The sequence below is a fragment of the Oryx dammah genome, unplaced genomic scaffold, assembly GCF_014754425.2.
Source record: "Oryx dammah isolate SB20612 unplaced genomic scaffold, SCBI_Odam_1.1 HiC_scaffold_24, whole genome shotgun sequence".
Classification (NCBI taxonomy): domain Eukaryota; kingdom Metazoa; phylum Chordata; class Mammalia; order Artiodactyla; family Bovidae; genus Oryx; species Oryx dammah.
In genome coordinates, this window is record NW_024070208.1 from 31,199,351 (window position 1) to 31,216,123 (window position 16,773).

The 16,773-nt window shown below is 44.4% G+C and overlaps 1 protein-coding gene across 3 annotated transcripts in view; it reads right to left on the reverse strand.

Moving 5' to 3' along the window:
• MTUS2 (microtubule associated scaffold protein 2) overlaps nucleotides 1-16,773 on the reverse strand; it is a 379,312-nt gene that overhangs the window by 255,201 nt on the left and 107,338 nt on the right. For all 3 annotated transcript variants that reach the window (XM_040266725.1, XM_040266722.1, XM_040266724.1), the window contains one exon: nucleotides 640-3,091. In XM_040266725.1, the coding sequence (XP_040122659.1) occupies nucleotides 640-2,847 (2,208 nt within the window). In that variant the 5' untranslated portion in view covers nucleotides 2,848-3,091. The remainder of the gene's footprint in view (nucleotides 1-639; nucleotides 3,092-16,773) is intronic.

Here is a 16,773-nt window from a genome sequence, read left to right on the forward strand (position 1 = left end):
AATGAAGCGTGCTCAGTCGTGCCCAACTCTTTGCCACCCCATGGACTGCAGCCCACAAGGCTCCTCTGTCCTTGGAGTTTTCCCGGCAAGAATACTGGCATGGGTAGCCATCTCCTTCTCTAGGAGATCTTTCCAACCTAGGGATCAAATCCTAGTCTCCTCATCTCCTGCACTGGCAGGCAGATACTTTACCACAGGACCACCTACACTTCCTCAAAGGAAACTCCGTAATGAGCAAGCTCCAGGAGATGGTGATGGACAGGAAAGCCTGGTGTGCTGCAGGCCATGGGGTCGTAAAGAGTCGGACACGACTGAGTGACTGAACAACAACAAGAACAATTTAAATGTGGAAGCCAATTTAAATGCTTTTCTAACTTTTATGTATTATGTCAGGTAGAATTTAAAAGAACCCCTTTAGATGTTAGATCCACCTCATTCTGATCATCAGTCTCTTCCAGAGGAAACCGTTCATTTGCCTGCAATCTGCTCTAGTTCAAAACACCCCTTTCTATACAAATACGTCCAACAGCGTCTATAATTTGCTAAAAGAGGACACTCTGCTTTCACGATTCATTGAAAACACCTCACGAACTTTAGGATGTTCAACTCACAGACTGTCTCACAATGACATTCTCTTACCTCCTGCAAAAACTTCTCACTCATTGGACTGAAGGGATGTCCTGGGGGCTTGATCCCTGACACCACTAGTCCGGAGCTGAACACCCGGGGCCTCTGGAGGTCCGGCTTGAACTTCTCGTAGAGGCCGGCAGCCGGCTTCAGGTCAGCACCTGCTGTCCTGTCCTCTTTGGGGAGAGCCACGCTGCACGCAGGCGGAGCATAAGGGAGCCCCACGGGAACCAGCGACGCGTCCACCTGGCCGAGAGCCTGCGGGCTCCTCCGGATGTAGGTGATGATCTTGGGCCTCACATGCTTGGGCTTGGGCATCACGACGGGCCTGGGGTCCGCCCGCTCTTCCCTCTTCTCAACCGGGGGGCCCACCGTCCCCTCCAGTGAGACGGGTGTGTCCTCGGGACGGGGGAGGCCCCCAGGGCAGGCGTTCTTGGCAGGCACTTTGGGGGAGGTGTGTGACAACCCGGTGCTGTCAGAGGGAGGCAGGGCGGCCGGAGGGGACCCCACATCCACACTTGATGTGCCCAAGTCCTGAAAGCGGCTACTGGGTGGCGGGGGCTGGCGGGCCACATTCACAGTTGTCTCTGGGTGGAGGGACGCGGGGACACCAAGAAGGACCTCTGCCCTCGCTGGGGAGGTGCTTTCAGTCTTCACTGCAGGTTCTAGATGGTTCCCGATCTCTGCAACAGATAGAGAGACCTCTTGGCCTTCCTTGGCTTCTGAGAGGCTGCTTGGAGGGTCAGGGGGCTCAGGGACCCCAGTTTTGCTCTCTCCAACAGAGGAATCTGAGTCAAAAACCATAGTGTTGACACTGTTCCCACCTCCTAGGACGCCTCTCTCATCGCTGGCACCAGAGGGCCTGCTGTCAGTTGAATCTCCAGGAACAAAAGCTACGTGACCATCCCCTGGTGACACGCCGTTGGGCACCGTTTCACCCAGCTTCCGAGCTGCACCTGGCAAACTTCTGGCCGTGGGTTGCTGATCCGCAGCTCGTGAGGAACCGGGGCTCAGTTTGGGGGTGGTTCGGAGAGACCCATCCTCACCTCCCTTCTCTGGCTCACCTCTGTCTCTTCCTGCATCCAGCGGGTGAGGAACGCTGTGTGCCAGGCTGCTCAACCCAGCGGCCGAGGCTCCTGGCTGCGCCTCCCCAGCTGGCTCCTTTCTCCCAAGAGGTGACACGCCATGCCCCTGACGACACCCCAGCTCGCCCACCTGGGTGGACTTGAACTCCTGCACAGCCCCGGGCTGGACAGGTTTCAGCTCTGTCTTGGGCTCCACTTTCCCTGGACCCACTTGTGCTTCTGGCCTCCTCAGGACATCCTTCGAGGCTGGAGAGCAATCGAGAGTGCACTCTGGATGGGCAGAAGGTACTGTGCTCTGGGCGCTGAGCTTGGGTACCCGTCCCCTCTCTGGATGGGTCTCTAAGGGGACGGTCTCCATGGTTACTGAGGTAGATGGTTTAGGATGACGTGCGCCCTTTCCCTCTGAGGTCCTGTCCGCCGGAGGACAAGGCAGCCCTGGAGAAGGGGCTGTCCCCGTCTTCAGCAGCCCCTCCCCACCACCGGGCACCAGATGTGGGGCTTCTGGGGACGCCAGCCCTATGGGCTGTGGAAGCGACCAGGCCAGGCCCCCAGCCCACTCCTTTGTGAGCACGTCCACTGCTGCAGCAGAACTGCTAATTCTTTCCAAAGAGTGCCTCCTCAGTTCCTCGTTGTCAAGGGTCTTGGCCAACTTATCCTTGGGGACAGGCCAGGGGACATCAGCCTCCCGCTTAGCTGGAACCTCCAGGCTGGACTCGCCCATGACAGTCCTCCGACTCGGCAGAGCTGGTCCCTGAAGACCACGAAGGACCTGCAGGTGGTCTGCGCCTCTCTCCAGCTCGGACTCTTCATTCCGTTCTCTCTGAGCCATCGGAAGGAATTTAAAATCCTTCAGGCCGGTGGGGCCAGCCTGAGATGCCTTTGCAAAGCCCTGAAGTGGGTGAAACTCCTTCGGAACACGGGGACTACTCTCTGGTCCCCTCAAATTTGCATTTCCAACTTCCTCTGGCACAGCACACGTGGTAGGCTCGTCAGAAGAGGAGCCAACCTCCAACATGATGGGGTTGGCATTGGCATCTCCCAAACTCAGGACTCGGTCGTTATTATTTTTTGCTCCGTTTCTGCTGTCCCGCAATTCACTGTAACATGACTTCTTAGGCGCCACGGGAACGCTCATTTTCCAGCCGTCAGTGGGGGCTGCCTGCCATGCAGTCCTCCTTAATGGAAAGGGGTCTCCTTCAAGCTGCTACCTGGAGAAGAGGAAATTCTCAAGCTGCTTGTTGCCCCCTGACAGCGTCACCGGGGCGATCCTGCTTTCATCTTTTTCAGAGCTGTTTTAAAACTGAACATTGTCTTCACACACAGAAGGATGACTTATCTGTTAGGTTCCGGCTGAATGAGAGCCAATTAGTCCATGAGACCTAGAGAGAAATAAAAAGAATAGTACACTAGATTGACAGACATTCTTGGTAAACACAGATTTATTCATCACTTTCCTACCATTACTTCATTCACTCAACCCAGATAGTATTTCTCCAAAACTTTTCTGATAGGGGCACGGGAGAATGTAACATCGAAATGATTAATGTTAGAAATGGGTTATAAACGCACATTAAAACTTAAGTTTATATTTTAAAAATCCACAAGTTCATACTGATACTGATTTAAAAGGGCGGACGAGAAAGGAAGGTTTTTCTTCACAGAAGAATACCAACTGATACAAGAAAAATTAGACAATTAGAAAAATCACCACTTTGTATTCACCAGAGTAATAATTATCTTAGATGAGGGACACCAACAGTTGCTAAAATCACCGAGTGCAGAACTGTTGGGAAACAGGATATTTACACAATCGTAGAGCACCACCCTCCAGACTGCTTTATTTCCTACAAACGAAAACTTCATCTGTACAAACGGAGAAACCTGGTGGATATCATCAAATTTAGCATATCAGTATAGAAAGCAACATCACACGCTCCCAGTGTTAGGTTGTTCTCAGGCCTTACATCCCCTATGAGAGTATTCTTGCTATAAATATTCTTTCCCTTCATCTGCTTGCATCTACACATAGCATGTACTTTTTCCATTAATGAGATCATTTCCTATAAGCTAAATTTTTGTCAGTCTTTTTTTTTATTTGTCCCTTCTCCCTACTCCCCACCACAGGATACAGTAACATCCTCAGTTCAGTTCAGACGCTCAGTTGTGTCCGACTCTTTGCGACCCCATGAATCGCAGCACGCCAGGCCTCCCTGTCCATCACCATCTCCTAGAGTTCACTCAGACTCACGTCCATCGAGTCAGTGATGCCATCCAGCCATCTCATCCTTGGTCGTCCCCTTCTCCTCCTGCCCCCAATCTCTCCCAGCATCAGAGTCTTTTCCAATGAGTCAACTCTTCGCATGAGGTGGCCAAAGTACTGGAGCTTCAGCTTTAGCATCATTCCTTCCAAAGAATCCTAGGGCTGATCTCCTTCAGAATGGACTGGTTGGATCTCCTTGCAGTCCAAGGGACCCTCAAGAGTCTTCTCCAACACCACAGTTCAAATGCATCAATTCTTCGGCACTCAGCCTTCTTCACAGTCCAACTCTCACATCCATACATAACCACAGGAAAAACCATAGCCTTGACTAGATGGACCTTAGTCGGCAAAGTAATGTCTCTGCTTTTGAATATACTATCTAGGTTGTCATAACTTTTCTTCCAAGGAGTAAGCGTCTTTTAATTTCATGGCTGCAATCACCATCTGCAGTGATTTTGGAGCCCCCAAAAATAAAGTCTGACACTGTTTCCACTGTTTCCCCATCTATTTCCCATGAAGTGATGGGACCAGATGCCATGATCTTCGTTTTCTGAATGTTGAGCTTTAAGCCAACTTTTTCTCTCTCTTCTTTCACTTTCATCAAGAGGCTTTTTAGTTCCTCTTCACTTTCTGCCATAAGGGTGGTGTCATCTGCATATCTGAGGTGAGTGATATTTCTCCCGGCAATCTTGATTTCAGCTTGTGTTTCTTCCAGTCCAGCGTTTCTCATGATGTACTCTGCATAGAAGTTAAATAAGCAGGGTGACAATATACAGCCTTGACATACTCCTTTTCCTATTTGGAACCAGTCTGTTGTTCCATGTCCAGTCCTAACTGTTGCTTCCTGACCTGCATACAGATTTCTCAAGAGGCAGGTGGTCTGGTATTCCCATCTCTTTCAGAATTTTCCACAGTTTACTGTGATCCACACAGTCAAAGGCTTTGGCATAGTCAATAAAGAAGAAATAGATGTGTTTCTGGAACTCTCTTGCTTTTTCCATGATCCAGCGGATGTTGGCAATTTGATCTCTGGTTCCTCTGCCTTTTCTAAAACCAGCTTGAACATCAGGGAGTTCACGTATTGCTGAAGTCTGGCTTGGAGAATTTTGAGCATTACTCTACTAGCATGTGAGATGAATGCAATTGTGCGGTAGTTGGAGCATTCTTTGGCATTGCCTTTCTTTGGAATTGGAATGAAAACTGACCTTTTCCAGTCCTGTGGCCACTGCTGAGTTTTCCAAATTTGCTGGCATATTGAGTGCAGCACTTTCACAGCATCATCTTTCAGGATTTGAAACAGCTCAACTGGAATTCCATCACCTCCACTAGCTTTGTTTGTAGTGATGCTTTCTAAGGCCCACTTGACTTCACATTCCAAGATGTCTGGCTCTAGATTAGTGATCACATCATCATGATTATCTGGGTCGTGAAGATCTTTTTTGTACAGTTCTTCTGTGTATTCTTGCCACCTCTTCTTAATATCTTCTGCTTCTATTAGGTCCAGACCATTTCTGTCCTTTATCGAGCCCGTCTTTGCATGAAATGTTCCCTTGGTATCTCTAATTTTCTTGAAGAGATCTCTAGTCTTTCCCATTCTGTTGTTTTCCTCTATTTCTTTGCATTGATCTTTCCACTCTTTTCCACCATGTTCACAGAATCCTGTCAAACACACACACCTATAATTAACACCCACACACAACTAAATGAAGATAGATAACCAACAAGGGCTGACTGTACAATGCAGGGAACACGACTCAATATTCTCTAACTACTGTATGAGAAAAGAATCAAATAAGAATCAGAAAAGAATAAAGTAAAAATAAAAATTTAAAAAAAAGAATCAGAAAAGAACAGGTATAATCATATGTACAACTGAATTGCTTTGCTGTACACCTGAACACAATACTGTAAATCAACTATACTCAATAAGATTTTTAAGTAAAAAACAGAATAAAATAACAGACAAACACACACACCTGTGCACAGGTGTACACCTTCCCCTCCCTGCCGTGTTGCACGTCCGTCTTGTCCACTCTGTATTCACATCCTCATCTTCCCACTCCTGAGGTCAGGCTGGTCCTGAGAAGGCCAGTGGTACCCCCAGGTCCTGCCTCAAGCCTAACCAGGGTGCTGACACTCTGATCCCAGCCTCAGTTCCCTGACACAGAGGAGAGTCTCAGTACATCCATATTTCTTTCTTTATTCAGTTTTTAAGGTGTCTTCCTTGTGCCTCTGGCACAAATACAAAAAGCATGTAGGTAAATCAATAAGACAGCAGTTTAAAAGAGCTTTACGCTCTCTGGGTCGGGAAAGTCACAGAGAGCAAGAATCCCACAAATGTGAGCCAACCCACAAAGTAAGCATCTCTAATTCTCTGAGGGCAGAATTATAAGCATGAAACCAACAGACCTCTTGAGCTTGAACTGCGGAGGCTGGCAGCAGGAAATCAGTTCTCAGCAGTGACAACCCAAACCAGAGTATCAGACACTGCAGTCCACAGTGTGATTGCTAGAGTGACAAGTGACCAGTGCTTTCTAAAATGTAACACAGACTCAGCATCAGGCTCACTGACACATCAGGTAAGCACTGCACCCTCCTCCTTGCCAACAAACAAAACCGTCTTTGTCCATCATTAACCGTCAGGCATGTCTCCGGCTCTCCAGACTCTCCCCGGCTCTCAATCTCTGCTGATGGTTTGACCAACTTGTCTAGAACCTTTTCAGTTGGGTGCATATATGTTCTTCCATCATTAAGCAGACAGATAGGATCTAGGTCCTCATATGCAATCTCTTCCTCCCTCTTGCGCTTCAATTTCCTGTTACCATGTTTGTGCTGCCTAGTAGAGCAGGGAAGGCATGCCTGGATACAGAAGACCTCAGCAGACCCCCATCTCTGTGCTGTCCACCAGTGTGACCAAACCACTATGTGAATGATGGGCGAAGGCCAAATTTCCCAGCTTGACATTCAAGGTCTGATGAGCGCTGGGTCCATGTATGCTTCCAGGCTTTAATCCCCTTTACTTTTCTACTTGAAATGTGCCTGCCAGTAAAACTGGCCTTCATATTCCATAGCTTCTTGCTTCCTGGGTGGTGCTGTGGTAAAGAATCCATCTGCCAATGTAGTAGACGTGGGTTCAATCCCTGGGTTGGGAAGAGCCCCCTGGAGTAGAAAATGGCAACCCACTCCAGTATACTTGCCCAGAAAATTCCATGGACAGAGGAGTCTGGTGGGTTATAGTCCATGGGGTCGCAAAGAGCTGGACACAGCTGAGCGACTGAGCACAAGCACCCCATAGCTCCACCCTTTGAGCTCAAAAGGCCACCTCTTTCCATTAGGCTTTTCCTGACTTCTCCTTTCTCCCCTTTCCCAAAAAAAGGTGAAGAAGGAGCTTGATATTACTTCTCCATATCCTGAATCCCTAGATCTTTCCTTCTGGCACTATCATACCATATTTTTTAAATTATATTTATGTACATCTTTTATGTACATAAATATAATTTTTAAAAAAATATGACTTCCCTGGTGGCTCAGACGGTAAAGTGGCTGTCTACAATGTGAGAGACCTGGGTTTGATCCCTGGGTTGGGAAGATTCCCTGGAGAAGGAAATGGCAGCCCACTCCAGTACTCTTGCCTTGAAAATCCCATGGACGGAGGAGCCTGGTGCAGGCTGCTATCCATGGGGTCGCAAAAAGTTGGGCACGACTGAGCGATTTCACTTTCACTTTCACATCTTTTACTGGGCTTCCCAGGTGGTGCTAGTGGTAAAGAATCCACCTGCCAATGCAGGAGATGTAAGAGATATGGGTTCACTCCCTGGGTCGGGAAGATCCCCTGGAGGAAGGCATGGCAACCCACTCCAGTATTCTTGCCTGGAGAATCCCATGGACAGAGGAGCCTGGCAGGCTACAGTCCGTGGGGTCACAAACAATCAGACATGACTGAGTGACTTAGCACACACATCTTCTTTTATTATACTTAGATGAGCCTTTTTCTATAGTTACAGTTTCATTATAGCTGTATGTGTCTTATTTTCTTTATTAAACTACAAGCTCACTAGGTTGTAGGTTAACAGCTCAGATACCTCTCTATTCCCTCCAGTGTCTAGGACAGCATTTTTGTACATACTTGGCGCTTGGGATTATCTCCTCCCAACTTGAGCTCAAAATGATGAATCACTTTCAATACAGCATGGGCCCTATTTTTTTTTTCCATCTTTTAAGATGGAGATTACAAAGTCCACCTTCCCAACCAGTTAACCAGTAAGTCACCCTCTTCCCTTCCCCCTAGGAGGGCTATACCAGAACACTCAGGGCCTTCCCTCGGGGTTCAGATGGTAAAGAATCCGCCTGCAATGCAGGACACCCAGATTCGATTTCTGGGTCAGGAAGATCCCCTGGAGAAGGAAATGGCAACCTACTTCAGTATTCTTGTCTGGAGAATTCCATGGACAGAGGAGCCTGGCGGGCTACAATCCGTGGCATCGCAAAGAGTCAGACATGACTGAGCAACTAACACCATTTGGAAAAACACATTCTGATCATCATGATTGATTTATATTTGTCATAATATTTATTTTAATTAGAAGATTTAAAAACTAAAGAAAGTTTGAGAGATTTTTATGTTATTAAATGGAGACATGGGTTTTAAAAGATATGAAAAATACTGTATTTTCCTTCTGAGCTGCCAAGTCTGCTAGGGAATGCTTTATCAGTTGTGAATTTTCACATAAATATTCAAGTGCTGTGGCTTTGAATGTAAATGCAATTCCATCTGACTCAATAAAACTTAGTCACCAAAGAAGCTCCAGCTAAAATTCCTACCATGCAACAAATTATCCTTCAGAAAAACTTAAGAATACAGAAAAACGCATAGGCTGTAAACCCAAAATGTAATGGTAAATACAATAATGATGCAAAAAAGTCAAAATACCAACTTTCAAAGTGTGACATTTTTACTGAGCATCTATTGAGGTGTATAATTTAATAGGATAGTTTTTGTGAAGTGACTTGCAAGCGTTCACATACAAGGTAATGTATTCAACTATTTTAGAGAGTCTTGTGGTAATCACTCATCTGTGGTTTCTACAATGGCAATTATTTAGGAATAGCCAGGTTCTTGGTCCTATTTCATAATGCTGTATATGTTTATTCTCAACAGATATAAGTAGTTTAAAACTCGATGCACTGCTGACTGAATGAACTTTACAAATTCAGTTTCATTGCTTGATTAAAAGTTGAATCACTGGTTGGGAGATGGTAACTCTTACGTTCCAGGACACTGTAGCTATCCATGGTGCTGAATTCTGTGAAAGCTTGCTGCTGCTGAGTCGCTTCAGTCGTGTCCGACTCTGTGCGACCCCACAGACGGCAGCCTACTAGGCTCCTCTGTCCCTGGGATTCTCCAGGCAAGAATACCGGAGTGGGTTGTCATTTCCTTCTCCAATGCATGAAAGTGAAAAGCGAAAGTGAAGTCTCTCAGTCGTGCCCGACTCTTAGCGACCCCATGGACTGCAGCCTACCAGGCTCCTCCGTCCATGGGATTTTCCAGGCAAGAGAACTGGAGTGGGGTGCCATTTAATTATGTAAAACTAGAACCACTCTCTGCAGCTGGCTTTACTCTCATTATCTATGTCCATAATATGAGTACTATATCACATTTTATTCTAACATATAATCAGAACTGTGTTCAGAAAAAATTTCCCTTTTCTTCTTAGCTAACAGAAGCTATTTTATTTTTATTTTGAGTGAAGAATGTGTAAACAAAATGCTCTATTTTGTAAAGGGCCAGGAAAAGACATAACTTGGCTTTCCAAAGGCTAGACCAATCTTCAGTTCAGTTCAGTTCAGTTCAGTCGCTCAGTCGTGTCTGACTCTTTGCAACCCCATGAACTGCAGCACGCCAGGCCTCCCTGTCCATCACCAACTCCCGGAGTTCACTCAAACTCATGTCCATGGAGTTGGTGATGCCATCCAGCCATCTCATCCTCTGTCATCCCCTTTTCCTCCTGCTCTCAATCCCTCCCAGCATCAGAGACTTTTCCAACAAGTCAAAATAATAAATTTCATCAAAATATTAAATGAATTGATATTTTAGGTATCCCCAGTAAAAATGTTGCATGCTTCTCCAAAAGAAGCCTCTTTCACATTTGACAACAGAAAGCATTTGTTTTCCACGTTAAAAAAAAATCCTTACTTCCAGAACAGAGTATCACCTAGAATATATAGGGCATTCATTTTTGCCTATTATGTGTAATATTTGTTTTTGTCTTGAGTGATTTTTTTCCTAAAATTCAAATACTTACATTGCCCATTATTTTTAAAAATGGAATTTCATTATGTAAAAAATAAAAAATATACCAAAGTCCCCTACTCCCACCATAAAAAACAGAGATTAATGTGTAGAACCCCAGATTTTTTTTAACACTCAGGGAATCAGCTTTTTAACTCCAGGTCTATACTTTGCATATCATGGACACCTCTCCACATAAATACATGTAATAAAAACTTTATTTCTTTTAATGGTCACTTTTACCATAATTTCCCTGTCAATCTCTCACTGTCAGACTTTAGGTTGTTTTCAGCTTTTGTCTTTTAAAATAGTTCTTCACATAAAATAGTTCATTCACATTGCTGAATATATATCTTTATGCCTCCCTTACTTCCTTACAATACATTCCTAAAGGTAGCCTCATTGTGTAAACAGGAAAGCACATTTGCATCTTAACACACAACTTGAAGCCCCATTAGGGTTTTTTGTTTTGTTTACAGGCACAGTCTATGCCCAGACTATATGCCAGGACCTGGCACATAATGGGTGCCCCATAATTACTTGTTGAATAAATGCAAATTGCCCTCAAGAAAAAAGTGTCAATCTTCCTTCTCTCTCTTTCTCAATTTCCCTACTATCTATCTGTTCCATCTCCTCTCTTCCGAAATTCTTCATGACCACAATGACCAGATTATTTGCCATTTGAACAGCAACACTATTTTTCTGCTTAGGAAACTTTTCATTTTTAATTAAAGCATAATTTATCTATGGTAAATTGCACCCTCTTTACTGTACCGTTCTGCAAGTTTCAGCAAATGTAATCAACCTTGTGACCACCACCATCACAATCAAGAAACAGAACAGTTCCACAGGCTCCAAAACCCCTGATTTGCTTCCCTTACCCCTTCCCTTAGCCCAGCCCCTGGCAACCGAGATCTGATTTCTGTTACCACACTTAGTCTTTTCCAGAATGTCATTTAAATATAACTATACAGTGTGCAGCCTCTATGCCTGGCTTCTTTCCCAAGCACAGTGCATCTGAGATTCATCATGACCTGGGGTCTGTCAGAGTTCATTCGTTTCTATGGCTAAATACAATTCCACACTATGTACCACAGTTTTTTCACACCTTCCCCGGTTGAGGAACATTTGGGTTATTTCCAGATTGTGGCAATTATAAATAAAGCTACTAAAAACATTCACGTACAAGATTTTGTATAGAACTGGAACACTTCTAAATTCTTAGAATTTAAAAATGCTAAGACAGAATGCCAAGACACCAAGTACAGACTAGACATCTGGACACTCATCAGAACACACTTCTCACCACCCAAGGTGATCTGGTTCTTGTGTTTATTTGCCTGTGTATTATCAGCCTCCCCTTGTCCTATGTAAGCTCCAGGAGAGCAGGCAACCCCCACCCAACCATGCCACCTTCTGTTCACCACTCTCGTCTCAAGCCCACAACAGTAGTAGGCACACCGCAGGAATTCAAAAGCACTTTTTTAAGAAATGAAGTTCACTCAACACTAGAAATTTATTTTCCACACTTGAATAGCATTTACCATTTCCAGGTGCTATTTTCAGTACTTTGCCACACTGAATCCATATAACAACCCTATGGCTAGATTTTGCTATCTTGTTTTTACAGATGAAGAAACTAAGGCAGAGAGACATTAAATAACTTCTGAAAGTATGAGGAAGAGCTGGAATGTAAATCCACAGTCCATACTCTTAAGCCCCCAGGCCAAGCTTCCACAGAATCATCAATTTTTTAAGTTGATAGGTTTAAAGTCTTGCTATTTTATTTCCTTGTTACTTCACCTCTAGTGACATTACGCATCATTTCATACGATGTTCAGCTATTTGTACTTCTTCTTTCATGCTGTGTATCTCCAAAGTGAAATACTCTCTAACCATTATTTTTAATGGCAAACATGGGAGACAAGCTATTTCCAGATTTTATCAAGCTAACATATTGAAGACTAATATTCCATCTACAAAGCACTAGATGAGATCCAAACTCTTCCAATATTATCACATGCTTGCATTTATTAATAAGAAACTGAAAAGAGAGACAGGCTTCAAATCTAGATAAAAGCAGATCCTTTCTGACGTACAGGAAAGGAAGAGTATCCAGATATAGGACTCCATATATAGTATCCATATGTCTGACTCAACTGGCTGAGTCAGACAAGGCTTTGGTTATACTGTTGTTGGAGGAGTGAACAGCATTTTAAAAAAAAAAAGAGCTCCAACATTCACTTGCAAGGCATGTCCTCTCTTCTCATCCAAGGGCTATCTGACCTATGAACTCACAACCTGGCTGCTTCACAACCAATGCCACCTGCCCGGCAGGTGAAGGGCAACTGAGGACCCACTCGTTTGAATTTAGAGCATCTTCTCCTATTCATCTACCTGCCCAAGTATTAATATAATGCTGTAATATTTACAAGTTTGTTCCCTTCATTTCTAATCACAAATGGCTTATGTGAATATTACAACACACCCTAGAAACACGCAACAAATCTAGAACTGGCAAGGAACACACCCCCTTCTTTCTTTCCCACTTGACCTATGGCTCAATCTGCTCTACAGTGTGGACGCTGGGCCAGGCAGTTCCAGGAGAATCCTTAAGTCTGCTTGAACAGGGAGGGAGGGAGAATGCTTCCTGGAGGCTGGGGTTGGGGGGGGTTACAAGTACAATTGGGAGACAGGACCAATACTTTCTCAAACTTCTCTGCCAGACCCTGGTCAACCTCGCTTCTCCAAGTGTGTTTATTTCAAAGCCGCAGGGGTGCTCAAAGCTGCATACCTTGACCTCTTCCATGTGCCTTAGACCCTGGCAATGGACTTGAGCATTCACAACAGGGGTGGCATATGACCCTTGCTTATCTGCAGGACTGTAGGCTGTAAACCTCAGGGATTGTCTGCTATCTGAAAGGAAGAAAGAACTCTTTCTCACAGCATCAGGGATAATGCGAGCATCACCTGCAGCTCAAAAGCCTGCACAGGTTGGGGGTAAGGAGAGGGTACCCCCCTTATGAACTGAGACAGTAACACTGACACAGATACACTGCCATGTGTGAAACAGACAGCTAACGGGAAGCTGCTGTACAGCACAGGATGCCCAGCTCGGCACTGTGATGACATAGAGGGTGGAGGGGGGTTTTGGAGGGAGGGTCGAGAGGGAGGGGCTACATGTATACATAGAGCGTATTCACACTGTTGTGCAGCAAAATCTAACACAACATTGTAAAGCAATTATACTCCAACTAAAAAAAAAAAAAAACTCAAAAACAGTCACTGCCAGATTAAAGATCCTGAAATTTAAAAAAGCAGCAGCCTTCACCAGGTCACTAGAAATGGGGCTCTTTCAAATCGAGTCTTTTCTGGAAGGTACATTTCTTCATCTTTCATCAGAAGCATATAACCTTTTTTTCTTTCAAATGAACCAGATACCTAGAAGGATAAAGCTAAATATTTAACACCAAGGCAAAACAAGCAAAAAAAAAAAAAAAAAAGTGTGTAACAACCAGAGAGCAAATAAACAAACAGCACGGTGACTGCAAAAAAGAAAACAAAAAACTCCAATTAAATGGAAAGGGATATACTTTCAAGTCCCAAGGCTTTTTGTTAAGAGTCTCTGTATTTCTCTTAGTTATACTATGTAATGAATAAGGCATTTTGATCACCATGTTTGGAATGTCTTAATCTCTATGGGAGAGATAAAGAAATGAAGATAAATAGAAAAAGAAAAAATCATATTCCTTAGTTAGGCACCAACTTGGCCTAGAAACATGCAAGAAAAATAAATGATCTATGCTGGGGAGAATGACTGGTTCTTCTATACAATCAAGATGAATGAATAATATTGCTTTAGTGGACTTGTAGGATTCCTCCAACATGTCACCAAAACTTGCAGAAAAATAGTACAAAACAAAACAAGTATGAAACCTTAAGATTTCCAACAAAATTCAAGAATACTTCCTTAAAGAGCAACATGGTGATACGTGTCTGAATAGCACCCAACCCACAATCCCAGGGTGGAAAGCTGGGCTGTAAGCATTTCTGGGATAGCACAAGGGCTTCATGCATCACATCTGGATGATCAAAACTGACAACTTCCATAAGCAACAAAAATCAAACACTCTCAGAAAGCACAGACCTGAGTAAGGATGAATTTTAATGTGCATGCTTTAAATATTTAAAACCACAGTTTAGAAATTCACTCTTAAATAGCATGAGCTGCTCAAACATCCATTTTAATCAAAGACTCTCAAAGAAATACCATAAGTCTCATGCTTCTTATCTTTTCAATAAAACAGCCGAAAAGCTAATTAGTCACTTTCCATTTAGTGATTCACAATCATATCCTCTTAAATACATGACCTGGGTGCATAAGTTTCAGGCACAAGAAACAGAGCCAGGATGCTAACTGCCCCTCTAATGTGTGGTCCAGACAGTGGCCAGGAAGGATTCTGACCAGAAGTCCCGTCCCAGGACTACTCGTCTGAACCGGCCATGCTTCAAGGCTGAGGGGGCACACTTACACACTGACTACCCTCCTTCTGACCAGAGAAATAGGATCCAGTTGACTGTTAGGGCCTCTTCTGAACTAACATGGAAGAGTCCAGGTTAGAAGTGCCCAATGAGGACCTAATCAAGAAAATGCAGACTATTGCAAACCATACTATCCTGCACCTCCAGGGGCCTAGGAAGAAAGAGAATTCCAGGGAGATAAAACAGGTCACAGATCAATGGAATCACTGGTGGCAGATCCCTGAACACTAACAACAAGCATCTGAAGTCAGGGAGCTATGATAACATTCCAAGCAATAATGATGTTCACCTTGAATTCCATATTTTAATAGATTATCAAGTCAAGTATGAGAATACATTCATTTTCTAACACACAATAATTCGTACATATACATATATTACCCAAATCTCTAAAGACTATATTTCTGCAAAATGAATACAGAGATGTAGGAAGATTATGGGGTCCAGTATGGGCCACCAAAGAAAACAAAGGTGGGGCTCAGGCCTGGAGATGAGCTGGTTCAGACGGGAGCAGAACAGGAAGGGGTGGGAGCCAGATCCTGGGAGAAACAGGCAACTGCCGGTCCTGCTTGTGTTGAGTGACTGTTCTGCAGGCTCCAGGCTCTTTCTTCACCAGTGAAGTGGGAGGCTATTTCTTCCTTGTTTGTCTCCAAGAGCAAAGAAATCTTCCCAGAAGCACCCCTAGGTTACCCCTTAAAGGGCAGGGGAATGGGGCCCTGGTGACTAGATGGCAACATCAGGAGTCACTGAGTCAGGTGGCCAGCGGGGTGGACGTTAGAACAAAGTTAGGCTACACAAGCAAAGAGGGAAAAGATGTGACTGCTGGGCAGCAAACAGCAACGTCCTGTTCAGCAATTAGCGGGAAACCCAAGGCGAAGAAAGTTGCACAGTACCCTAGTGGGCAGCTTCTTCTTCTAAGCCTTTTACCTCTATAATCAAATAAAAGTTCAACATCTTAAAACTACTGTTTCTGTGCGGCATATTTAAAGAAAACTGAAGCAAAATGTGAAGATTTTAATGATTTTAGTGACGATCTAAAGCTACAAACTCACTGAAAAGATCTATGTGGTGACTTCTCCATTTAAATTTAAATTTAAAATTTATAAGATCTGGGATTAATAGATACACACTTCTATATATAAAACAGATAAACAACAGAGACCTATTGTAAAATACAGAGAACTGTAGTCAATATCTAATAACTTTTAATGGAAAAGACTGAAGAAAGATTATATAATTATATATTTATAACTATAATTGAATCACTTTGTTCACCTGAAACACACCACTATAAATCAACTACACCTCAATCAAAAAGTAACACTGACAAAATAAAGAGAAAGAAAGAGAGGAACCCCATGAACTATATGCCCCGCCAGGCTCCTCTGTCCATGGGATTCTCCAGGCAAGAATACTGGAGCGGGTTGCCATTTCCTTCTCCAGGGGGTCTTCCCAGCCTAGGAACTGAACTTGTATCTCATGTCTTCTGCATCGGGAGGCAGTTTCTTTACACTAGCACCACCTGGGAAGCCCAAAATAAACGGTAGTAGTATTGCATCACTGCAGTAAAAACATGTGCACGACTCACTGCTACATGCTTGAGAGGGCCACAGAAGGGGTCCTGCCTGCAGACTTGAGAACGTGTTTTGCTACTGTTTGCTCTGGCCGGTGCCCACCAGCATCCACCATAGAGGACCTGTGTCTGCATCTGACTCCACTCTGAGCGCCCTCCACTCTTTGCTGCTCCACACTCTGCCCATCTGAGCCCCAGGCCCACCTCCCCTCTGCTTAGTGGTCACCCTTCTCTCCACTCCAGAATTTGCACAGCTCATCAACACTGAATAAATCTCTAGCCTCTGTTCCAGGGACCAACTCCCTACCTAGGAAGGCACTGGTGAAAGCGTCCCCTGGGCAGACTCTTATCTTTAAACGACTGGCTATCATCAGATAAAACAAGGAGCTGTTACTCT